Raw genomic sequence first — 25,278 nt, 5'->3', positions numbered from 1 at the left:
AGCAAAGACGCTAACTGCTAAAAATAGCTAATGTTAATCACTGAACAACCGCATATGGTTCACCAATGAACCATATGTTGCAGGAAAACTTTTGCCAAAGCCAGTCAAGAGATGACCAAACCATGGAGAAAAGCTTTCAGGGCCATTCCATCTTCTTCTTTCAATCAAGAAATAGTCTCCAGTTCTGATATAACTGATGCTATATTAACAATTACACTAACCTCTCGAGGTGATGCCTTTGTTGTTTTGGTTGCTCTCGATACACTGGAACCATGGCTGTCTGTACCTGCCAGTGGCAACTTAATTTCCCTCATTATTTTGTTAAATTTTGCAATCCTTGTCTACTCCTAGTCTCTTGGACACCCACAGGCAATGGTGATGCGCTTGTGCTCCATCCAATGTGTATGAATATACATTTACTATCACTTCATGATCAAAATTACCATTTAGAATCATTTATTTCTCAATTTAAAATTTTGTTCGGTCATCCACATCACTTCTAGTTAGTCTTCTTTAGATGCGGAAGCAAACTTCTGTCACAACGAAAACTCGAGAAATTTCTCTAGTATGCATATATGTACAGTCTATATTTTTTCCACATTATTCATCTACACATTAATTCATTGGGGTCTTCAACCTGCAAGTTGCTCTTTAAAGGTTGGGTGAATTATTGTCGAGAGAGAATGTTGATATTACTTTCTCTCTTTCACAATATGATTGGCTGGAATTGTGTTGTGTGACTTGGTCAAAGCCATGTTCTTTCCCATTTACAGAGCCAGGGCTGTGTATAAAAAAAAGGAAATATCAACAATCTTTCTCCAGAATGATTCACCCCACTGTTACACTGTAAAACCCGATAAGTTAGTTGAACTCAAACCATTTGAGGAAACCGATTGCCTTGAACCATTTAAGTTTACTAACTTAAATCAAATATTTTTCTGTAGTTGAGCTGTTTAAGTTATATGAAATCAAACATTCATTGTCATGGTAACTTGGGTAAATTAAGTTAAAATTATCATTCCACTCAGTTAATGAACTTAAAACTAATAAGTACTTTATACTTATATGTAACAGTTCAATAAACAACTTTAAAATGTGTTAACTGAATTGATCAGGATCAAATAACAAAACTTAAATGGCTCTCATGCAATTAAATGTTACCCTTTAAGTTGAGCTACTTTGTTTACCCTCACCACATTAACTATTACATTCTAGTTCTGACAACTCAGTTCATTTGAGGGAATCAATACAATTTGTTCAATTAACACAATGCAAACTCAGAATGTGCGTCACAATCAAGATTTATTTAGTTACTAAATAACCACAATCAAAACAGAGCTGCCTCTCTGAGGTCACAGTACAGGCTCGTCTTAACAGAAATGACACCATACAAATATGAATGTCCAGACAAAATAAATTCAGAGCCAGCAGATTCAAATGATCAGCTTGTTATCAAGCCACTACAGAGCTTGATAACAAGCTGATCATTTGAATCAGGTGTGTTGCAGCAGGAAAACATCTAAAACATGCAGGACAGGGGGTCTTGAGGACTGGACTTGAGAACCACTGATCTAGGACTTTATTCCAGCTCATTTTTAAGGCCAGCTGTTAAGGCCTGAGCTGCTTCCTGCCATAATACAGTCTAGGAGGATAACATGAATGAACTTGAGCTTCTCCAGGTACTGTACTTCAAATTGAGTGCATACACCAGTATCATATTACCTGAACAGTGGTAACACCATATGCATAATACAATTATTAACCATACACAACCATTTCTGTGCAAACAATATAAATCAACTGGCAGCAACAAGTTATTTTGTTGTATTACCATTTACAAACAACTACAGCCTTCCTTTGGCACTTTACTCTAGCTCATTTTTTAAGGCAAGTAGTTTAGGCCTGAGCTGCCTCCTGCCATCATCTAGGTCAAGGAGGATGACCTGGATGAACTCGAAGAAGCCACTGAGCTTCTCTGGGTACTGCAAATGCAGTGCATACACCAATGCAAACAAAAGCACCAGTGCATCTGTCCAGGATCTATGTGCCATGACCACCATGTCTTCAAGAACAATCAACACTTGCTGTGTTTGAAAGGGAACTTGAAGCACCTCCTCCTCGTCCACTACTGCCACCAGAGCCAATGCTCCCTCCTGGGCGGCTTCCAGCTCTTCCTGAAAACAGAGAAAGGGATGTGTCATGTACTGTACAATTTTACAAATCAAATTTGTTAAAGGGATGGTTTCTTTTGACATGAATCTATGACATCCCCATAATCAGTCTTGTGAATCAACAGTGACTTTCCCCCAACTGTATCCTGTGAGTGGAGTTCCGGAAAGTAAACCAATCTGTTAAATTAATCTTGCGCATGATGAGACTTAATTTGAACCACATATTAAAAAAGGAAAGTGACCCTTGCATGCTTGGATGTCAAGAACACACCTTGCATGTTCTGAACACGTCTGATGAATCCTCCTTTAAATAGTGTGGTAGGCCGACCAGGGCTGCTGTTCGAGCTGCACAGATGTCATTTTTGTCCTGTTGCATAAAGACAGGAAATGCATAGGAAATGTTAGTGTTTGCTCTTTCAACATTCAATAACATAATGCATGAAATAATTAAAAAAAACAAAAACCTGTTCTTCAAATGCCATCATAACAGCTTCCATCTTCTGTCCAAAACTGCCAGTCTTCCTCTTTTTGTAGAGCTGTAGCAGCTGAGGTGTATACTTGTCAAGTGCAGCATAGAATGTAGATGGCAGATTCAGATTTGTGATCCTATGGAATTCACTGTAGAGCTGCATGAAAAACAAAAGACATGGCAAGACAAGTTTATTTATATATCCCATTTTAAAGAGAGTTTGTCTCAATGCTCTTCACACAGCATCATTACAACATCCTCTGCCCTTTGATCCTCACATTGACAGAAGAAAAACTCTCATGACCAATCAGAGGAGGATCTCAGTGAGAGACAGGGATCCTGCTCCCAAAACGGGCAGATGTGCAATGGATGTTGTGTATAGACAAGAAAAAACAACAACAAATGATATTCAGACAAAACAACATAACATAACAAATAGAACTACTTTTTTTAACTCACTTGTGCTTCACAAAACAGTGCAGGCCATCTTTCCTTTAGTACAGCAACTGGGGGAGCTGAATTGATTATTTCTTCACGCCTGAGTGCAAAGGTGCGTTGCATATGTTGGTGGATGGATATCATGTCTCTTTCCATCGAGGACTTCTTGAACTGCTCGACAACTGCCAGCCTTTGGGTCTCAAGTGACTGCGTTGTTTCTCCATGGGGATAGTTGGGAAGGAAGTTAATTTCTCCTCTTCTGGGTCTTTTAATTCTGGCCCTGGATGCTGCACCCTCAGGGTTTGTCCTGCTACGCTTTCCTGCATTCACAGCCACATCCTTTATGCCAGCTCTGCTCAGTTTCGTTCTGTAGTTTCCCATCTTAAATCGCAAACTGTTCTGCCAGCCCTCATAGCCTCTTTCTGATCCAGTTTCTTTCAAACACGGGTGTTTGCTCACGAGAGCTTCTGCAGCCAACCCAATCTGTTTGGTACTAGGATACGCTTTGTGCTTATATATTTCAGCAGCCATTACATCCAGTATGTTGTGCTTTTGATCCCTGGTCAACCTGACAGTTTTTCCCTCTTGCATAAAGGTAGAGTTGCCCTCTTTTAGAGTATACTCAACCTCATACGAGAAACTTGGAACAACAAAGGTAGCTGGCCAACGGCAAAGCCGTTCTGGTGAGTCTGTATTATCAGACAGTAACACAGTGTCATCTGTGCTAGTTGAACTCAGATCTGACTCAATAACTCGAACTATCTTAACAGTTGCCTTTGCAGGTAAATCCTCCATGTTAACTAAATTGCAAAGGGCATTGTCAAACTCTGGGTCTTGAAACTGGAGGCGAAAGTCAAAGGCCAGATTCAACTTATCTTTCACCTCAAATATGAGGGCATTTACAGTTTCAGGACGGGAGGGCAGAATGAGCCTCTCAGCATTGACATCATCAAGAATGACCCTAAGTTTGAGAACATCACTTGCTTCCATTTCTCCAGTGTTGGGGAAGCCTGAAACATACAAAGAGAAGAAGAAAAAATATGTCAATGCTCTTGTTTCCACTAGTGGCTAAACTACTTACACATATGGGTATATTCACTGAGGACATTCTTTTTATGTTGTACAGCAAGTTAAACACACATGTAGTCCAGCTAATAATTTTCTTACTTTTAGGATGCATACAAAGAATATGAGCCTATAATTGTGGCTCACAGTAGACATCACCTTTACTCACTCTGTCACGGGTGAACTTCTCTTCATAGAAGGGTGAGGGTCCAAAGATCATCAGTGTTGCTCTTTCATTCAGTCACTGGAATGAAGTGTTTAGTTATTAGAATCAGCCTGCCTGAAACTTTGTATGCAATATGTGGCATTTGATCAGTTAGCTGACTCAGAGATTTCACAGAATGGCTTTTGCTTTTATCATCTGTTAGCTCATACAACCGCAAATGCTGAACATACCATGTCTCATAGTCTTTCAACAGAAAGAAGATGTCACTTCCAATAAGCAATATGTTTCTGATCTCTTCAAACTTGGGCAAGGCAGCATGTGACCCACTACATACAAACATGCCTACAACAAAGGTTGTGCCTTGAATGGTTGCCTGTTTTGTGCCATATACACTGCTGCCGTCTGTGATGCTTGACAGTACTGGGTGTGTATCAATAGGCAATGACTCAATAAATATGGATTGCACGTTTGAAGTCTGTACTGGTGGCTTGAAAAATCTCTGTGATGACAGGTAGAAGGCCATCATGTTTTGGTGTCTCTCTGCCAAGGTTTTTAATACATTTTTGTAGTTGTTGGTGTCACGAACTATTTTCTTAAAAACCTTGTGCTTCCCCTCAAATCTCATTGCCCAGAGATGCACAAGAGGGCCAAAGCACTTTATGAGAAAAGGATAGTGTTCGATGTAATGATGCTTTGGTCGCAATCTTAAGTTGGGGAACACTTCCTGAAGGAGTTGCCTGTGATCTAAAATCTTGCTGGCCATGTACTGAATTGTATCATCTGTGAAACTATGACAAACAGCAAGCTCAACGATATCTTTTAGTTCCATTAGGACCTCCCATATTTTGTCCCCTTCTGGCACTCTGAAGCCAATGAGAACAGGTAACAGTCTAAGAAGAGTATGGTTCTCGTGCCCATTTCCACCAATTGTTCCCCGAGAAGCAAAATTTTGAGGAACTGGGTGAGGACGGTCAACCTTATCAGAATGCTGGTAGGGAAAACAGAGAATTGCTTTATTCAGCTCCTCCAACGTGAAATATTTTTTTGAAATCAAACCTTTCAAGCAGTGTGCCAGCTCCACGGGGACCACTCCTTCAAACAAATCGTGGAGGACATCTGGCGGAAATCCTGTAATGGGATGGAAGAAGGAGAGATGGTCAGACAGAACGCAACTCCGTTTTACACCATAATTGTCCTCAGTTTCATTTGTCTGTAATTCTTGAACCAGATAATCATGGGAATCTTTTCTTCTCATTTCAAATCCACCAGTCACTGCATCCGAGTTCTGCATTTCTGTCTGGGTGGCAAGGCAGAATCTGCAGAAATAGGTTGACCTGAAACTCTCATTAAAACCAGCTAGCCCATGGGCTGCAAGGTTATCGGCCACAACAGAGTAGACTGTGCCTTTGAGACAGTCACCAAATGTTTCAATGTAGACACCCACTTCTTCAAGTGTTTTGAGGTCAGCCAAGAGGGGTGCAAAAACCTTTTGATATCCAAACTGTCGTACATCATTTGAGTTGCACAAAAGAGCCAGCTGGGTAGAATGGAGGACTGAGCGATACTTAGCTGGTATATTAGCCAATGTCCAGTACACACCACATACTTTGTGAATTTTTTTTGACGTTCCGAGAGGGTTTGCAATTTCGAAATCATCAACATAGAGAATTATTGATAATTTATCACCCTCATCTGAAAGAAGCTGATTTTCCCGATAGTGGGAGCCATCACAATGGGAAAAGTACTGTCCAGGCACATGTGGTGTGCTTTCTTTCACTTTTTCATGTACATCACGTTTTTGCAACAACTGCTGTAAGGATGTAAGAACAGGCACATACATGTAGGTGTGCTGTGATGACTCAATTAGGTATTCAACAGGCTTAACATATGGAAACTTTTCCTCAACGTAAGATTTTCTCCTCTTAGCTGTTGACAGCGGTCCCTCAGAGGTAATAGATTTGTGTAGAACATTGCTCTCTGAAACTGCCTGGACAATCTCACTTACAAGTGAGTCAGTGAAAGTGCAGTCATGTTTTTTCAGTATTTTGATCACAGCTTCTCTGACGATTGGTTCTGACAGTGAAAACAACTCATCAATGTGGTCAATAATTTCCTGTATTGCCATCTGTGATACATGAAGAATTGTTTGCATTTTCAAAAAGAAAGCAGCCAGATTGTACTGTAACTGCTCTGCTAATCCCTCAGTGCTGATACCTGTTACTGGGGCAGCATCATCATCACCACCATCATCATGTGATTGCTCCACAGAGTCACGTTCCAGGTCACTATGGGAAACATCTGGAACACTTTGCACTACAACTGCTACATCATAGTCTGATGCATTTTGATGCTCTCTGCATTTGTGTGCATTGTATGTGGAGTAAACATTTGTTTTAAACTTACAAGCCGTAAATGGACAAGGTACCATTTCCTTTTTCCTTAAATGTCCCCTTAGATGAATGTACATTTCCCTCTCAACAAATGGCTGTTTAAATTCACAAACAGGGCAATGAAATGCTCGATCAGTCATCAAATCAGGACTATCACCACCTACCACTCTTCTAGCTGAATGACTTCGGGACAAATGGACTTTGAGTGAATTGAAAGTACTAAATGTACACATGCAACTGGTGTACAGGCAAGGTAGAGGTGAAACCGTCGAAAATTGGCCATGGTTGAGTCTGTAATGTCTCAGTAACTGTATTTTAGAGCAGCTGGAAAACGAACACAGCTTACATTTCCACATATTTAAAGCAAACAATCTATCTTGAAGTTGGCTGAGTATGGGTAAACTCGTTTTTTCTGTCCACTGTAGAACTAAGTTGTCTGTTTTTTTCTTTTTTTCTCCCTCACTGAAGCGCCAAATGGAGTCTGGGCTCTGCTTAATCAATTTCAGGGTTCTTACATTAACGTTACAATAACGTTCCTACATGGAAGCCCTGGAAACTAACACACATATATACATACAACTAACATATGCTGTACACTGGCACTCGGCAGCCGTCGTTCTTCAACAGGTTTCAAAAAATCACGACGGTTATTTTTTTTTAATCAAGCTAGGCTATGGCTAGGACTCTGCATAAAGTTTGAAATGCTAATAACCCGCACACCAGCGCATACGCATATACTTAAGTCAAACAGCCTGACAAACAAAGAGCTTGCTCAACAAACGTACCAAATAAGAAATATATCGCAAGAAAGTGAAGTTACCTGGTGAGAAGCAGAGCTCAGGTGGGGCTGAGAGGAGAGCAGTGCAGCCGCAGTCGTTAGCGCCACTTCCTCTGATTACGCCGCCAGATATCCAATCAGGCTTCGGTCCCAGGGTCCGCGGCGTCGGTTCAAAACATACATAAAAAAATAGGCTGACGCAGTTGATGGCGGAGTTATCCAGGTGCCGTCTTAAACACACATAGTTTGACTGCTTCAAGTGTGGAAAAAGACAGCGTCATAGAGACAACCTACACACACTGCCACTATAGTTGCTATCACTCAGCACAAACTCCGCTAGCTCAATGCTAACATATAATGTAAAACGCCATAGACGGGCTAACGAATTAGCATCGCTATTGCCATTTGACAGCAACCAGACAGCAATAGTAGTAAAGCATAATTCTGTAGAACTGTGAATGTGTCACTTTATACAGTGAGAGTTTTAATATTTTTCATGCGAGAAAGACGCTGTTTAGACCCAAGTCTGTGAGCCAGTTTATCCAGATAGCACTAATTGGGAAACTTACTTCAACGTTTTGAAAGAATTGTAGAGCCACTGTGGGTGGTCCCCAGCAGCAGCAGCAGAGTCTGTTGAACCTATCGTCCGGCCGGTCCGGACCATTCCGACCAGTGTCATCCCAAGGGAGGAAAATGAGTGGAATAACGTATCTGCACTGCGCGTTTACTGCTGGTTGAATTCCATTCAGGAGGTAAATGTTTGATGGAATGATGACTGTGGCAGTATTTTTTTCTGAATTAAAAGTGAAGAAGAGCAGTGCTGTGTTGGCTATTATGTACAGAAATCACCAAATAAATGTTTTAACTGGTCGCTCTACGTGAATTCTTTATTGGTTAACATAGTTATGGTACAAGGCAAAGATGATTATTGACAGGACTTAAATTTCTTTATAACCCTAATGGTGTTAACTTAATCAAAATGAGTTGGGAGAATGAACAGAGTTGCATCACCAACACTTGAATGCTCCAAAACGTTAAGTTCACTTAAAGCAACCGAGTTATTACGTCAATATTTCACTTTTGAGTTGGTTAAATTTATGTGAATGAGTTACCGTGACTTTTTTCAAAGTTTGAGTTACTGTAACTCTTTTCTTTTATTAACATGTACTGTTAGGTTTTACAGTGTATTGGGCTACTCTAAGACAGTGGTTCCCAACCTTTTTTCCTTGAAGCCCCCCTTGCCTGTGTCCAAGTCCAGCCAGCCCCCCCCCCCCACACACACACACCCTCCCAAGCCCCAACTCGTACCTGCATACACGCATTAAAAGAATAAAGTGATTAATTACAAACTTTTATTTGCAAAAATAAATAGCGAATGAATTTAAATGTGGACCAAAAATATGTTTGAAATTGGATTTTACAGAGTTTTGATTATCCAATTAGGTGTGTTATTGGGATTTTATAAATTTTATGAGCACAAATATAATTTTGGTAACCTCACAACCTCAGTGCAGACAAAATTGTGCGCACCCCCTGTGACCTCTGGCGCCCCCCAGTGCGGGGTATGGACCCTAGGCTGGGAATCACTGCTCTAAGAAATGGCACACACCCAGTTGTTTTTTGTTAAGAGTCATCAACTGTATAAAGTGCTTTATCGCTGAATGCATCAAGATAATTATGTTAATCATCACCACAGGACTGTGTTTTCTGCCTTCCTGTTTTCTGTGTCTCTACATCCTTGTTGAAAAGCCAATGAACTGGTCTGAAGCTCTGAGCTACTGCAGGAGGGAGTACACCGACCTGGCCTCTGTGCAGAGTGAGCAAGACTCGGCTGATCTCAATGAACTTTTAAAATTGAAGCTCCATGCCTGGATTGGACTGCAAGCTGACTCAGAGGCATGGAAGTGGTCCCTGGAAAATCCAGGATTCTATGGTGAAGGAGAGGCAGCGTTCAGGAAGTGGGCTGCTGATAAACCTGATGGCAGTGCAGGATACTACAAATTTTGTGCAGCAATGCGTGACACTGGTTACTGGGTGGATACCAGCTGCAGAGAGATTTTACAATTCATTTGCTACAACGGTAAAAACACCACACTAGCAGCTCTGGGAGAGTTTACTTGGGCACAACAGTGCTTTGAGCTAAATGCTAATGCTAAGCTAACATGCTCACACTGACAATACAAACATGCTGATGTTTTGGGGTTTGTCACGTTCACCTTCTTAAGCCAAATATTCCAGTTGTACTGCAGCTCAGTCACAGCTCAGCTGCAGTTTCAATGTCCACAGGAAACATTTAAGAAGCAGATCATCTGTTCTTCAGCACCCACACTTACACCCAGGAGTTATTTCATTGAGGTATCTTGTGTTTTACAAGCGCAGATACTTAACACTCTGTTAGGTGTTGTAACACATACTTTATGGCTTTAGGGATCTCGTGTACACTGGCCATTAGTTCAGCATGCTAACATTTGCTTAATAGCACTAAGCAGAAAGTGCAATTGTTCACCTGATGATGCCACTGTGTGGAAAGTCAAGGGATCACCAAAATTAACCCATCCTGAGAGGAATATTAGTGTTTGTATCAAATTTAATCAAATTCATCCAACACTTATTGAGATATTCCACTTGAAACCACAAAAGTCAACCTTAATGTTTCTGGTAGATGCAAAAAGTCAGGGGAACACTAAAGACGGTAAGACTCATCCTTGTGGGATCATGGTTGTGCAACAGTTAGTCCCCATCCATCCAGCAGTCGTTGACATATTTCAATCTGGACCAAAGTGGTGGACCCACGACTGACAAACATTAGCATCCATAGACTGAAGAATATTTATAAATTAAGGTGAGGAATGCAGTAAGTAACAATAATGATGTCTGTATGTGGTTGGTACTTTGTGGGTGGCAAGATACTTTGAATAAGTTTCATTCAACATCAGTGATTCCAGCACTATTAAAATATTTCAGGCACAGAAGAAACAAGGGACACCTCACCGAGCTTCATCTTTGTCAGTGAGAAGAAGACCTGGGATGAGGCTCAGAGCTACTGCAGGACGCACTACACTGACCTGGCCAGTGTGAGGAACCAAGCTGAGAATGGCCAGATAAGGAAGATGTTCGAAAACAACGTGTTTGCATGGATTGGCCTCTACAGAGACTCATGGAAGTGGACAGATGGGAGCACACTTTCATACACTAACTGGAATACCAGTACACCATCCATCAAATACTCACACTCTTGTGTCAACTCATACTTAGGCAAATGGAAGAACCAGGGATGCAACAGAGTGCGGAACTTTGTATGTTACAGTGAGTTCAGATTTCCATACTGTTAGCTGTTACCAACTTCTCACAATTCAATATTTAAAGAATCCCTATGATTAACCTTTTACAGTGAAATTTTGCATTTGCAACATGAAAATGTTGCTTTTCCCCTCATATAAAACAGCTCCCACTATCAGGAAGCAGGTGGTGCAGGTGGTGCTGAAGAAAACTGGCTCCTCTGTGAACATGGAGGCACTGAAGGAAGACATCTTGGAAAGGGTAATGATATTTGAGAATGAAGTAGAAATGAAACAGACAGTACAGCTAAACTTTATACAAAGTATACATTTCAATCAATTTGAGACTAAAAAAAGAATGTGTTCCTCAGATTAACCAGAGACTGAAAGACCACGTCCCAAGTGAAGGCTTCAAGCTGAGATGGGTGAAGCAGGCTGAAGGGAAGATCTTCCACAAGGAAGAAGAAGAGGAGGAGCAAGAGAACCGCTGTGCCGCTAATTAAGCATTTTGATTTTCCAGCTTCGGCTGTATTGCTTTGTTAAATATTCTGTCTTACTTCATAGCTGTTTGAACGTTGCAGGAGAGTTTTCACAGGGATTCAAACATGAACCCTGATGATGGAACTGAATGTTTTGTGTGTATGTTTTTCATACTAACACACTACATTGAATTTAACTGCGCTGACACATTTAGTTACTGGATCAGCATCTAAAATGGTCAAATATACACACAGTCGATGTCTGCACTGATCACTGCTTTAATGATACTGTTTTCCTTGTTTTTATTTCATTGGTTATTCTGCATGAATGTTGTCATTTTTATTTTGCTCGTTAGTGAAGTGATATATAATGATCATCATTGTATTGAGAAATAGTTAATACAGAGTATGGAGGCAGGAATATGCTGCAATTACAGAAATAATGAAATAATATAAATGCCAGTATATTTGTAAATTAAGAATTGACTTTACATTCAGCTTTTAAGTGGTGAATTGCTAACTGCTAACACTGCCTTTATATTATTATTATTTTATGTATTTGTGAGTCTGCGTTTCATATTTTAAAATTTGCCTGTTCCCTGCTTTAACATCTACAGTTTTCTCTTGTTTCTGGCATCTAATAATTATTTGAAGTTCAACCCACAAGGCAGCAGGAGTTCTGACTGGCCACAGCACTGCTATCACATATCAGTCAGCCTACACAGTACTGTTGCTCTGTGGGTTGAACTGTGAATTTGACACTGAAGAAGAAGTTTCATTAATCATTACAATATGCACAGATTAGCGGGATGACAAACCATGTGTGAGGAAGCCTCACCTCCCTCACTATTTGTTAAACCCTTGTTTTTCAAGAAAGGTGAACAGACACTCTCACACAATTGCTTTGTTTTCTTTATTAAATTTTAGTTCAATAAATTAACTGAGAAATACCAATCTTGTATAATTGTACTCAGCATTAGAAACACATTTTTTTAAGAATCTAGTAAACTCATGGGGTAATCAAAGTTTTAACCTGTCAGAGGGTGAGTCCTGGTGGAGGCCAGCTTGTGCTGGTGTTCAAAGAGGGAGCACGCCTGAACAATAGCCCTTTTATGTGCTGTAGGAGTGGGTGGATTCTTAGATTTGATTGGTCAAAAGGATGAGAGATGAAATGACAGGTGATTAAGACAAATACTGTGTGATATTTAAATGATTTGCTTATTTTGAATGTATGATATTTGTGATAACACACTGAAGAATGAAATGAGGTTTTGTTGTGTGAGCAAGCTAAGAAGGACATTATGTGTTTGTGGTTAACCTTGTCAACCCTCTTTCCTGCAGTGCTGACCTGATAGGTCAGTTTGAACTGGCAAGGCGGGCTCCTATACTATATATGTGAGAGCACTGGGAGAGAGACTGGACTGGTTAAGAAGAGCAGCACCAGATTCTGTTCTAAGCTGAGTAATGGGAGCTAAAGGGTATTGTTAAGTTTTCTTTGTTGTTTTTTTTTGTGTGTGTGTTAGAGAATAAAAGTCTGCCTAAATTTGTTCAGCATCACTCCCTGCCTGCATGATGTTTTTGTCCTCTGCACCTCACTTTGCAACACCATGTTCAGACTTAATTGCAGCACAGGTCTGAGCCTTTACAATTACAATTTACAATCACATGTTAGACAAGAATGTTTTACTCTGGGGACTGAACCACACAGAATATTAGAGATATCCTGAGTTGACTCTGAGGCTGCTTTCACACCTGACCTGTTTAGTTGAGTTAAAACGAGCCGTTGATTCACAGCAAGATTTCTTGCACTGATTTTGCTGGTTGCTTCTTGCCACATCTTCTGCTTGTGCATATTTGGAGCCCAGAGCATCAAATACAGATGCTTTGTAACAGTTCTGAATCTCATACAGATGCTAAAAGGTGTGTTGTGCACCTGTACGAGACGTACCAGGCTTTCAACTAACTGCAGTGTAAATCCATCCGTAGCAATATTAGATGCTCAGAGCTGAAGATGATGTAGTATAAAGAGGAAGAATATCCACAAATGGAGGAAGGTGGGGTGCATGGATGACTTTCATCCAGTAAACTGGGGTTCAGGCCCTGTAAGCATCATTGTAAGCCTGTGCAGAACTGGATGTCCTGGAGTTCAGTGAGTCCTATTCAATGCATGTGAGAAGGTCGTGGGCCCAGAAGAGGACAGCTGCAATACTCGTCGAGAGGACAGGTCCAGCATCATGGAGAGCAATGACACAGGCTGGATGGAATCCAGCCTCTACGAGGAGAGTTTCCCTGTTGACTCAGCACCTCCAAGGAACTGGCAAATCAGGAGCCAGAGAATCAAGCACAAGAGACAGGAGCTGAAGCTGACAGCTGAATTAACTTTTTACAGTGTTCAGTTGGGCATGAGTTGAGTTTCTTGCTGAGCTGTTACTTTCTTCATCATAGTTACACAAATTGATCACTATGAAACCATCCTCAGGAGTGGGAAAAGCCAATCAGAGGCAATTACATGACCTAGACAATAACACCTGACACATAGAAAATAATGACATAATAAAAGATAACACACCATATGGTATTTACAAAATAATATTATACCACCAGGAGCTGTGAAAAAGCTGTCCACACATGGACAAAACAAACATGGCATAACAATAGTGTTAGTAAATAGTTTCTTCGGATAGGATCATAGGAGAAAGTCAAAGGAAAGGAGCACGTTTTGGAGTATTCTCAGTGCAAGCGATGCCTGATCGCTGCTGTCCTCTCACATACAAGATTTGTATCTGCTTTATTTGCTTAATATGCATGAGAATAACCCCTCTCTCCCTGTCTCTTGTTCGAAGGGGATTAGACATCATGGTATCTTTGTTTAGCTCAGACAGTGCTGCTCTCAGTCCGAGGACTATTTGAATGATTTGTTTGGCCTACAAGATAATTTGGAGAGCTGCCTGCAGTGTTGTCATGTTGGGAAAATCTTCTAAAAGCATAACGTTTAACCACATAATTTAACAGAATTAATGCATGTAAAACCAGGATCCTGACATGAAAGAAATAGTGTGAAGTGGAAGATCTTGAACTGATACACCATCACTGAGCAGATAATGGCTGCTCTATCCAGCATGTTATGTTGTGGATCAAATGGCTTCCTGTCATGTGAAAGATGTTACATATTGCGGTGAACAAATGGAGAATTATCACCCAACTCTGCAGTTCCCCAGTGGGACCCCAGTTTTGCTTTTTGTCATCAGTTTAATGACTAAATGCCACTAAGAAATGTGAAAAGTAAAAAAAAATATGGCCTGAACCAATGTTTATCTGGTATTATCTGATGAATGAGCCACAGGATTTCATGCAGGATGTTTCTGCAGGTGGGTTTACTTTACATTTATGGAAGTGGGCAATGAATAACCAGACACTCCTGAACTACAGGCAGTTGTCCCGAATCCCAAATCTTGTCCTGTTTTGATAGCCTGATAAAACATTAAATACTGAGTGTGGTGAAACATTGTTTAGGTGTTGCCCACAGACAGGCTCTGATCCAGCTCTACATTGGCTACAGTAAGGGACTACAGGGTAGGCTTTTAAAATTTAAAAGTCCTTATGAATTATTGCCATGTGCAGCTGCAGGCAGGCAGCCACGAAGACAGGTGTGACAGGCACTGCACTGATGAAATGAATAAAATAAATTGCAAGCTAGATTACATCCAGTGCTGTTTACTTCCAGGCTTGATTAAATATGCTCCAAATGTTCAAATATATTTCCTATTGTATTGTGTACTGTCAATGGTAATGTTAGCTAGGAAGTGGTTGAATGCAAACATTAGCTGTTGTTTAATGTTGTGTAGCTAACAGGTTATCAAATATGTTGTTTACCTTGAAATATGGCCCATCTATTGTTTCTTCAGTTGTTGATCAATCAGGACGTGATGAAATGATACAGATTGGTCAGCCTTCTGAGATATGTGATTGGCAACCTGCAGCACAGCAGTACATTATCCTTGTGATAGCAGCATTTGAACATCCCAACCTGAGCTTGATGATCAGAATCAATGTTAGAACGGTTTTAGAAAGTCCAGTCAACTGGAACGACATGTTGTTGTTGAAGTTTTACGTTTTTTCAGCGCAGCAAATTAAATTCCATTTACCTCCATTATACTGAGGGGGAGGCAGGGACTCTTTGTCAAAACCTAGCCACGTAAGACCAAAACTATTTCTAGATAAAAGAGATTTTACTGAGAACATGTGTTTGTTTCTCTAGATTTAATGACATTTCCAGGAATACAATGTGTCTTTTCCTACTTTTCCGACCTTTTAGACATTTCCCTTTGCTACATTACCTGCACATATTTTTTTTTCAGTGTTTTGAACAGTTCACTTCCTCAGTTGTAAAGGTTGCAGCATGCCCTTAATAAAGTGATTTTTTTTTTCTTCTTTCTCAGCTGTATTTAGAAAATATGCTATCAGCAACAACAATGACCAGGGTGATGTCTTTGCATAAAATCATTAAATTTCTACCTTTTTTTTCTTGTTTGAATGTATATCGTGTCAATGAACTACTTAGGTTCATCAACGACTAGTGAAAATATTTGATGACGGAATTTAAGACGATGGATGTCGTAATATGTTGACAGTAAAATTCTGCCGAAGACAATACAAAAATATCGTGGTTAACTTCGTATATGGATTGTTCTGACAACTCCTGAACGCAGCATTGCTCCGCGCCACGACCCGGATGAAGTTCTGTTCAACTTTATATCCCACAATTCCTTTCTCCACCTTCCTCTTTCCCTATTGCAGCCATGTCTAAGAGAGGTATGAAATCCACCTAGTCAAATCCATATTCATCTGTTGTTTTTTCTGCCTTGGAACGTCTTTTAATCTTGCTTGTGTGTGATATATCGTGGAAGATAATATATCTGCGTGATTAGTTTAACATGTATGTGAACAGTTTACAATTAAAGAGCGGTAGCATTTTCGCTGGCTGGTTGGCGGAAGCCATGTTTCGCTGTCAGCGCCATGTAGACTTGCAGCAAATAAAACCAGAGGCTGAAAAGCTGAATTTGTTGATTGCTGAAAATGTCTGACCGGTTAAGTTGTGATGTGTGTAATGTTCTACAATTTAATTTACTCAAACATTTGGTACTTTGCTTGAAATTGTGTCAGCGTGATGAAATTGGTCTGGGTTAGCTAAAGCTATATGACAAAGCTAGCCTTAGCCGGTACCGTGGTTAGTGTGATCGGTATCTTGATATTGGAGTTGATTTCATTCGTGAGTACACGGCGTCAGCCGAGTTTCGAACAAATTGTGAGGTGCAAAGTAACGTAAACTTTCAGATAATACGTACGTTATGTGACGTTACCCCACAGCTAGAATTTGTCTTTAGACTGGGAAGTGTTCAGTCTTGTGGCTCCGAATGTGTAAAGATGGTAACGTGTGCTCGTGAAGCAGCTCATTCCGGGGTCACTTACTAAAAGGTTTACCAAAAGTTTTTCACTCAGCTCTTCAGTTTCGTGATCATGTAAGCCAGAAGTGTGTATTTTGATTGCAATTGCAGAAAGATTGTCTTTTGTCTGCCCAAGTACTGTCTGGTTTTTGTCAACTCACTTTTTCAGCAAAGACAACTGAGAGTTTTAGTGTTTGCAAACACCCTCAGCCTTTATAATCTAGCACGCTGTTATAATCTAATGTGTTAGTAGTAGTGAATTGTGAAAGATTGCTCTACAGAAAGTAGCTATCTATAGAATTGCAGGCTATATTTGATAATTTTGAAGTTCAGTTCGTTTATGGGCTGAGACACACATGATTTTTCCAAGCTCATTAAAAGTTGATGTTTGAGACGTGGGCTTTGACAATACAGTAATGGTATGTTTAAAATTTCAACCAGTGAGTATTGTTTGACAGTACATTGTCTGGTACATCTGTGTTAAAGCGACTACATGTTAGGGTCTCTCTGGGCTGTTTGGGCTTTTGTCAAGTGGTGTTTTGGTCACATAACAGCTTAAGCTAGATGTGAACTATAGAGACGATGGGTCTTAGACTTGTAAGTTAGAAGTATCTCCATTTCTCCCACTACAAAGAGTTTTTCATGGAAGAACCACAATGATACTAAATGTTTTAATTGTGTGTTCCTGTCTTCTAATAGGACGTGGAGGTTCGTCTGGAGCCAAGTTCCGCATCTCGCTGGGTCTCCCAGTGGGAGCGGTCATCAACTGCGCTGACAACACAGGTATGTCTCAGCTCACCTACTGCATTGTCATGGCTCAGATTGGGTTTTGTCGGGGGGATATGAACTGAACCTGGACATAGAAAATGCTTATACATATGTTAACCTTCCTGCACAGATTCGTGGGGAAGTCTGTTATTGTTAAATAGGCTCCACTGAATTGGGCTGAAGTTGCATGTTGCTCGAGGATTATGTTACCAAGACTGGTAGTTTACTGATAGTGCCAGTTAAAGTAAAATAACATTTTGGGAAATAATGCATATTTTCTTTCTTGACATCTGTATGCTAAGGATGTAGCTGGAGCCATCAGGTGCCAGTGAAGTTACTCCTCCTGGCCAGTACATAATCTGGCACCAAATTAAATTGATCACTGAGTTTTAAGAGTTACTGGCAGGCAAAAATCTGAAAGTCTAAAATGCATCTGTCTCAAAAAAAAAAAAAAAAAAAAAAAAAAATCGGTTCTTGGAGAGGTCAGGAAGTGTGGAAATTTTCACATGTAAATATGTGGATGTTTTGCAAAACTTTTTTAAATTCAGAAATATACTGTGACAAAATAAATATACTTTGATTTTACTACCAGTGTTGATCAAATGGCTCAAATGAATGATTCGGCTGCAGATAAAGCTGATGTTTGTGTTGTATATTGTGGTTAGACAAGTTCTTTGTGAACAGTTGAATTTCACCACCAGTTGTAATGGTTCAAAACATTTCATACTGACTTTATATTGATGATTTTGACTGGCACACTGTAAGACCCCCACCCCTTCCAAAAGCACTTGCGTTGTCTGCTCAGTGGCTGGGTGAGTTGTCGTAGAAGGGAATATTGACCTCATCACTGTGGGTGAGATGGCAGCGACACTGTGGCTGACTGATCTCAATCAGTGATGAGACAAACTGTCAAAGTGCTGTCACCTGTATCATTTATAGAACAGAAGTATGAAAATTAGAGTGCTCTGAAGAAGCTCTTATCTCAGTGTCATGTACTGTCATGTCCCTCCCCTTCTGCCATGCTGTCCCCTCTCTCATGCTGGTGTCTTCCTTCAGGTGCCAAGAACCTGTACATCATCTCTGTGAAGGGCATCAAGGGACGTCTGAACCGTCTGCCAGCTGCAGGAGTGGGTGACATGGTCATGGCCACAGTCAAGAAAGGCAAACCAGAGCTCAGGAAGAAGGGTGAGTGTCAAGTCTGTCATTCTCCATTTACAGTTGTGTCTTGACATTAGGGAAATAAAAGCTATGATGTACAGTGCTTAACAAATTTATTAGACTACCTGTCATAAAAACAAGAAAACATAAATATTTTAGAAATCTTTCAAAAACTTGTTTAAAACTGAAAATAGTATTATTTATTTGGCAAACAACAAACTGAGACAACTAAATAGTCCTTTTCCCACACATAATAACCAAAAAGCTTAATACTTTGTATGGCCTTCTTTTGGCCTTGATAACAGCTTGCATTCTTGCTGGCATTGTTTTTCCGTACTTTTCCACAGGCTCTTTTGTCATTGAATTCCAAATAGTTTGTAGCTGTTCCCACAGACTTGCTTTAGATTAAACTTTTGTGTGATCAATCTTTGAATTTACTAAATCCCAAATTTGTTGAATAGGATTCAAATCTGGACTTTGACTTGGCCAGTCTGTCAGTTCCAGTACTCCAGATTCCTTTTTCTTGGCCAAATAGTCTCTGCACAGCTTTGAAGTATGCCTAGGGTCATTGTCTTGTTGGTATATGAAGCCACATCTAATCAGATTCAGTCCAGAAGGGATTCCCTGATGCACAAAGATGTTGTGGTAGACGGTCTTGTTCGTGATACCGTCGATTTTTCACTAATTTGACCACGCCGTTTCCACAAATGGAACCCCATACCATAATGGAACCTCCACCATGTTTCACTGTGGGTGAAATGCATCTGGTATCAAAACGTTCTCCAGCCTTTCTGCGGACATAAACACGATGATGCTTACGGAAGAGTTCAAACTTGGACTCATCCGTCCAGAGTACCCTCTTCCAGTCATCAGCAGTCCAGTGTTTGTGCTCCCTGTCAAATCTGAGGCGTTTCTGGATGTTTGCAGGCCTCAATAATGGCTTCTTAGCAGCTGTTATTCCCTTTAGGCCTTGTTCCGTCAGTCGTCTGCTTATGATTCTGGAGACTTTCTCAGACTCTGATCGAGAAGCATTCATCTCTGCCTGAAGATCAGCGGTCTTCCCTCTGTCTCTAGTACTTAAAATCTTGAGGTGTCTGACATCTGCTTCAGTTAACTTTCGTTTCCTGCCGCTTTCTTGGTGCATGTACCAGTCTCAGCAATTGACTCCAAAGCATACTTGACCACACTGTGAGAACACTTCATGTCTTTCCCTATTTGTCTCAGAGACCATCCAGCATCATGAAGTGCTTTAATGTGGACTCTTTCATTTTCAGTGAGCTCTCGACATTTTAACATTTTGAACAGGAATGAGGAATTTCAAACTAAATTCACCTTTTTATACCCAAATTTGAGCCGGCTCACTGGGCTTCTCTGAGAGGTCAGAAATTAATCAAGCATAACATTCAACCACTGAAACTAATTTTTCTGTTCAGGAATGCAAGTAAATAACTTTAATTTGACATATTAATCAAGAAATAATTATGTGCTTTACTATTTTTTCATTTTTTTATGTAAATCAGTAAATTAGAAAATTCATGGATAACAATAATTATATTTTAGCATTAAATATATCATTTCGGTTAAAGAGCGTCTAGATATTGGTGTATTAACCATTACAGAAACATAAAAAAATGATTTGGGTAATTACCAATGCTGTTAATTTACGGCAGCTGTGGGATAAACCTTTCTTTGGGTGGTGGCCTAATAAATTTGTTAAGCACTATATTAGTTCAGCTTTTGTATTGCTGTGTACTGACATCCAGCTCATGATTGAAAGCAGTTTGGAAGATATTTGTCTTGAGCCATTTTGGATGTTTTCTGTAATGTAGTCCTTTTCAAGTATTGTCAGCTGCGTGATCATGGAGGCTAGGAAGTCAACATGTTGATGCTGACTCTATTTGTGAGTTGAAACAACTGGTCTGTGCAGGTTACATGTCATGTCAGAGTCCAGCCCTGATTTACTACATATCCTTCCCCAAATATAGAGGAGACACACAGAGGTGCAGCTTCCATGATGGAACATTTATGACCAAATCTCTACTGGTGGACACATTCTCCCATTACACAGTCTATAACATAATATTGCTCAGCTCTGCACTGAGGTGTTAGTTTGTGCTCAGGTGCCTTTGGAGGACTATGGAAGTGGGTGCTTTTGCATTGAAAACTGCATGTCTCTGCATTGAAGTTAAAATAATTTTTGCTAATCTTCAGTGACTGCAGACACTTGGATCGGGCAGACTGTTGAGTAATCTGTTACACAAGTTCCAATGAGATGCAGCAGTGTTTTCCAGGTGTCTCTATCAAAAGCGATTTAGTGAATGTCAACATTGGTTTTCAACTTTGAGCTGAGTGTGAGGAAGACTTAATCTTGGTTAAATTTCAGTGAAATGATTGTTTCTCCGACCAATCTCTGTTGCCATGTTTCTCTTTTTTTTTGTTGCCACCCAGGTTAAAATATTGGTTTATACAGGTGTGCCTTTTGTGGCTTTGTTTCAACTTGATGAACCACCTTGTGTCTGTCCACAGTGCATCCTGCGGTGGTGATACGGCAGCGGAAGTCGTATCGGCGAAAAGATGGTGTTTTTCTCTACTTTGAAGACAATGCGGGTGTCATAGTAAACAACAAAGGAGAAATGAAAGGTGGGTTCCTCATGCCCCATTCACTGGACAGCAGATGGCAGCCATGACAGCACTGTCATTCATACAGGAAATAGATTTGATGCATTAATTTAGCTTTTGTATTGGTGTGTGTACTGACCTGCTCATCATTGAGAACAGCTTGGTAAGTGTTTGTCTTGAGCCATTTTAGATGTTTCTGTAATTTAGTCCTCAGAGGAGATCAACTGCATGATCATGTACTGTGACTGTTTATCCAGAGGTTTGTTTTCCAAAGCAGCATCAGCATTTATTTCATTAGCCAGGACACTGGCATCACTGTATTAACAAACCTCAGTGTTTTGTCATTGTGCTGCTCAGGTGGTAGTTTAACGGGAAGATATTTCCCCTTCCAAAAGCACTTGCTTTGTCTGCTCAGTGGCTGGGTGAGTTGTCGTAGAAGGGAATACTGACCTCATCACTGTGGGTGAGATGGCAGCGACACTGTGGCTGACTGATCTCAATCAGTGATGAGACAGCTTTAACCTGTTCAGGTCAACAAGCTTATGAGTGTTTTAATACTGTGTATATTTTGTCATGTATTTTATTAATTAGTACAGTGATTACCAAGTCACCAGGGTACATTTCATTGACATTAATGCTATGTTAATAGCTTCAAGTGCAGCGGTCTGTTGTCCTTCTTTTCACATGTTTTTCAATGAAGCATGCAGTGTTTGAACTAAAATAAGTGCTTATCTTGTTTGTATCTGCAGGTTCAGCCATCACAGGCCCAGTGGCCAAAGAGTGTGCTGACCTTTGGCCCAGGATCGCCTCCAATGCCGGCAGCATAGCCTGAGCAGCACTTCTTTGTTTTCAATAAAAGCTGTTGGTAATCAAGCCTCACGTCTTGGTGTTTTCATTTACACTTTAAGTGGAGGAACCAATATTTTGAAGGGAATGTAGTTGAAATGGGCAACTGTTTATGTTTTGCATGGATCTGAAATTGTTTTTGGAGCATTTATTATGCTGAATTCCACTAAGAAATGAATATTTGGACAAATGCCCTTCTTACAGGCCAGTCATCTTGCTAGGTTTTGAAATGTAAAAGTGTTACTTGAACAGTTGCACCTAATAGATTTTTGATGTTGCATTATTGATGAACATTAATGATTGCATGGCTATGGACATCCGTCTGGGTGTAAATTGAGAATGGGAACCTATTAGTGATATTGATAGCATTGTTAACGTGTACAGTGATTATTCCGTTGAACATGACATATTGTCTATAATCATTTTCAAATGGACTCTACTTTGAGCCAGACATCACTTTCTCTACAGGTGGTCCAGTTTTCCTGTTTGACAGATGAATACACCAAGATCCAAACGCTTTCTTGGTAGTGGGCATTGATACATCTTATTGATGCACCTCCTCAGATCTACCATTAGAGGGTGTATTGAAACATAACAAGATTTGATGGTAGGATATTCTGTAAAATCTTCATTTCATAACCTTTAGCTTACAGGTAAACATTGATCTGCAGTAGTTAGCCAGTAACAGGAGCTACTTGCAGATTACATACACAACAACATGGCCCACACTGAAGAGGGAGGGTGGCAAGCAGTAGAGGGGAAGAAATCTTTAGTGCAGACCACAGCAACAATATGCAAGTCAAAATTTGCTGAGACATTAAACTGATATTTGGGCCAGGTCAGAATTTGCAAAGGGCCAGAATTGGCCTGCAGGCTTTGACTCTGACACGTGGATTAGAGGAACAAAGCAGACCAAGACCTAAATCAGTGTTGCCGACTAGAGGTCTAGTTTCACGGAGGAAGATGAAATGACTTAGTATCAAACACAGTAACTCAGCTCAACTTTTTAAGCAGCATGTTTGAATCAAGAAAGGACATTTAAAAAAGATCTGAAATGTAATATGCAAAAATTTTGGGACATTCATAGCAATATCTCAGGGCAGTGCACCAAATTGTACCAATGCATGGAGTGCAATTATATATATAAAAACCAAGCCAAAGTCAAGTCAGTTAACGTTCCTTTTCAGTGGAATCAAAGTGGAATATGCTGTATGCTGAGCAAGCTTCATGACCAGCAGTGACAGCGGAATTGGTATTGCTTTCACCTTGTGAGTCTGTGTCCTGGAGACTGCTACTGCAGCAGAAACTACCAATGAGAGGATTTTTTTTTAGTTCTTTGGCTGGTGTTTATATGTCTGGCTGTCAGTGGACAAACTTAGTCAACTAAATGGCATCACAACTGCAACATGCAGTCAAGAAACTTTTGAGGTGTGTATTTGAGATCAAAGTGAAAGCAGAGTTGGATGTGGTCTGACTCATGAGTACTGGGTAGTCCAGTAATAATGTAGTAAGTAATAATGGGTCAGAACATTCAATTCGATTTTTTTTGTATAGCGCCAAATCACAACAGAAGTTGTCTCAGGACACTTTCCATATAGAGCTGGTACAGGTTGAGCTCTTTTATCTACAGAGACCCAACAATTCCCTCATGAGCAAGCAATTGGTGACAGTGGCAAGGAAAAACTTCCTTTTAACAGGAAGAAACCTCAGTCAGAACCAGACTCTGGGTGGGCGGCCATCTGCCTTGACCAGTTGGGTGTGTGAGAGAGAGAGACAGACAGAAATGCAATGACAGTAACAGTGACAGTGGATGTAATAACAGCAGTAGCAGTTGCAGTGGATGTCAGGCAGGACAATGGCAGGAGGCGCAGCTGTCATCCACAGTCCAGATTCAGACACTGTCCATGGGAACCTGCAAGATGACAAAGCACAGAGACTCCGGGGAAGAAGCTAAGTTAGTAACACGCCAAGGTAGGACATGAAAACATGCAGATGGAGAGGGACAGAAGGACAGGGGAGCTCGGTGTATCTTTGGAGTTCCCCCGTCAGTCTAATGCTGTAGCAGCATAACTAGGGGCTGGTCCAGGACCAGCCTGAGCCAGCCAAACTATAAGCTTTATCAAAAAGGAAAGTTTTAGGCCTTCTCTAAATGTAGAGACAGTGTCTGCCTCCCGGACAAAGACTGGATGACGGTTCCACAGGAGAGGAGCTTGATAGCTAAATGCTCTGACTCCTGTTCTGCTTTTGGAGGCTTTAGGAACCATAAGTAAGCCTACAGTGTGGGAATGCAGTGTTCAAGTGGGGCAATAAGGTACTATGAGCTCTTTAAGATAAGAAGGTGCCTGGCCATTTATGGCTTTGCAAGTAAGGGTTCTATTCTAAACTTTACAGGGAGCCAGTGCAGAGTGGCTAATAGAGAAATATGATATTACAGTTTTTCTCCATTGGTTTGGCTCATTTCTTGACACAGAAATTACATTCTCAAAACTCTAAGATCATTTGGCAATACAGTCTTACAGTTCAGCAAAACACCATAGCTCACTTGCAAAAGCTCATATCTCTCCCAAAACTGTTCACTCATGCTTCAAAACTAAATTCCTTTCTCATATAAATAGTCAGTGCCCCCAAAATGCATGGTCCCTTTGGCATTGTGTAAGCACTGCAAGTCAAAATGTTTTGATGTTTTGTCACTATGGCTCATGTCCCTCATGTCCACCTCTCAGTCTTAGCCCAATCCTTCAATGATAATGGTTACTGTACTAGTTTTTTTGTCTAGCTAACAGAATACAATTGTGTATAAAACTGGAAAAAAAAAAAAAAAAGGATTTTACAGTAAGAGTAGCCTCCAAGGTTTGACATCACACATTGCACTCATACTGCCAAGGATACTGTAACCATTATTATTCACACACATAAAGTAACTTCCATACATCAGAGTGAAAAGAAAATGTATACAGCATAATACACTGTAATATAAACACATAAACAAAAAACAAGGAAAATTCTATGTAGCCTACAGTGCTGTAAATAAAGTTGGAGTTTCACAACTAACACTTCTTCACTGGTCGCTGTCCTCATCCTCGCCCCCCTGGCCGTCCTCCTCACCCTCCTGGCCACGCTGCTGTCTGTCTGGCCACAGATTCTCGTCCACATCACAGCGTATATTCTCCCTTGCAATGCAACGAGGGAAGAAACAGAGTGTATGTTGC

General features: G+C 40.5%; 2 protein-coding genes across 2 annotated transcripts in view; one reads left to right on the top strand and one right to left on the bottom strand.

Moving 5' to 3' along the window:
• Positions 1 to 25,278, bottom strand: part of LOC139343486 (SWI/SNF-related matrix-associated actin-dependent regulator of chromatin subfamily E member 1-like) — a 366,467-nt gene that overhangs the window by 5,558 nt on the left and 335,631 nt on the right. The gene's annotated exons all lie outside the window — the stretch shown is intronic.
• LOC139344066 (large ribosomal subunit protein uL14) lies at positions 16,022 to 22,096 on the top strand. Its single transcript, XM_070981992.1, has 5 exons — positions 16,022 to 16,046; positions 17,378 to 17,461; positions 18,503 to 18,631; positions 21,131 to 21,244; positions 21,973 to 22,096. Exons 1-5 carry the CDS (start codon positions 16,034 to 16,036, stop codon positions 22,053 to 22,055), a joined length of 423 nt encoding a protein of 140 aa, XP_070838093.1. The 5' UTR covers positions 16,022 to 16,033; the 3' UTR covers positions 22,056 to 22,096.

This window comes from Chaetodon trifascialis, chromosome 15 (genome assembly GCF_039877785.1).
Source record: "Chaetodon trifascialis isolate fChaTrf1 chromosome 15, fChaTrf1.hap1, whole genome shotgun sequence".
Lineage (NCBI taxonomy): Eukaryota > Metazoa > Chordata > Actinopteri > Chaetodontiformes > Chaetodontidae > Chaetodon > Chaetodon trifascialis.
Note: the sequence above shows the minus strand (reverse complement) of the source record. Positions and strands in the feature narration are given on the sequence as shown.

Excerpts from the sequence above, each read along its gene's own strand:
- LOC139344066 (XM_070981992.1), top strand. Across the intron at positions 17,462-18,502 it reads CAACTGCGCTGACAACACAG|GTGCCAAGAACCTGTACATC; the intron begins GTATGTCTCAGC and ends GTCTTCCTTCAG. Across the intron at positions 18,632-21,130 it reads ACCAGAGCTCAGGAAGAAGG|TGCATCCTGCGGTGGTGATA; the intron begins GTGAGTGTCAAG and ends GTCTGTCCACAG.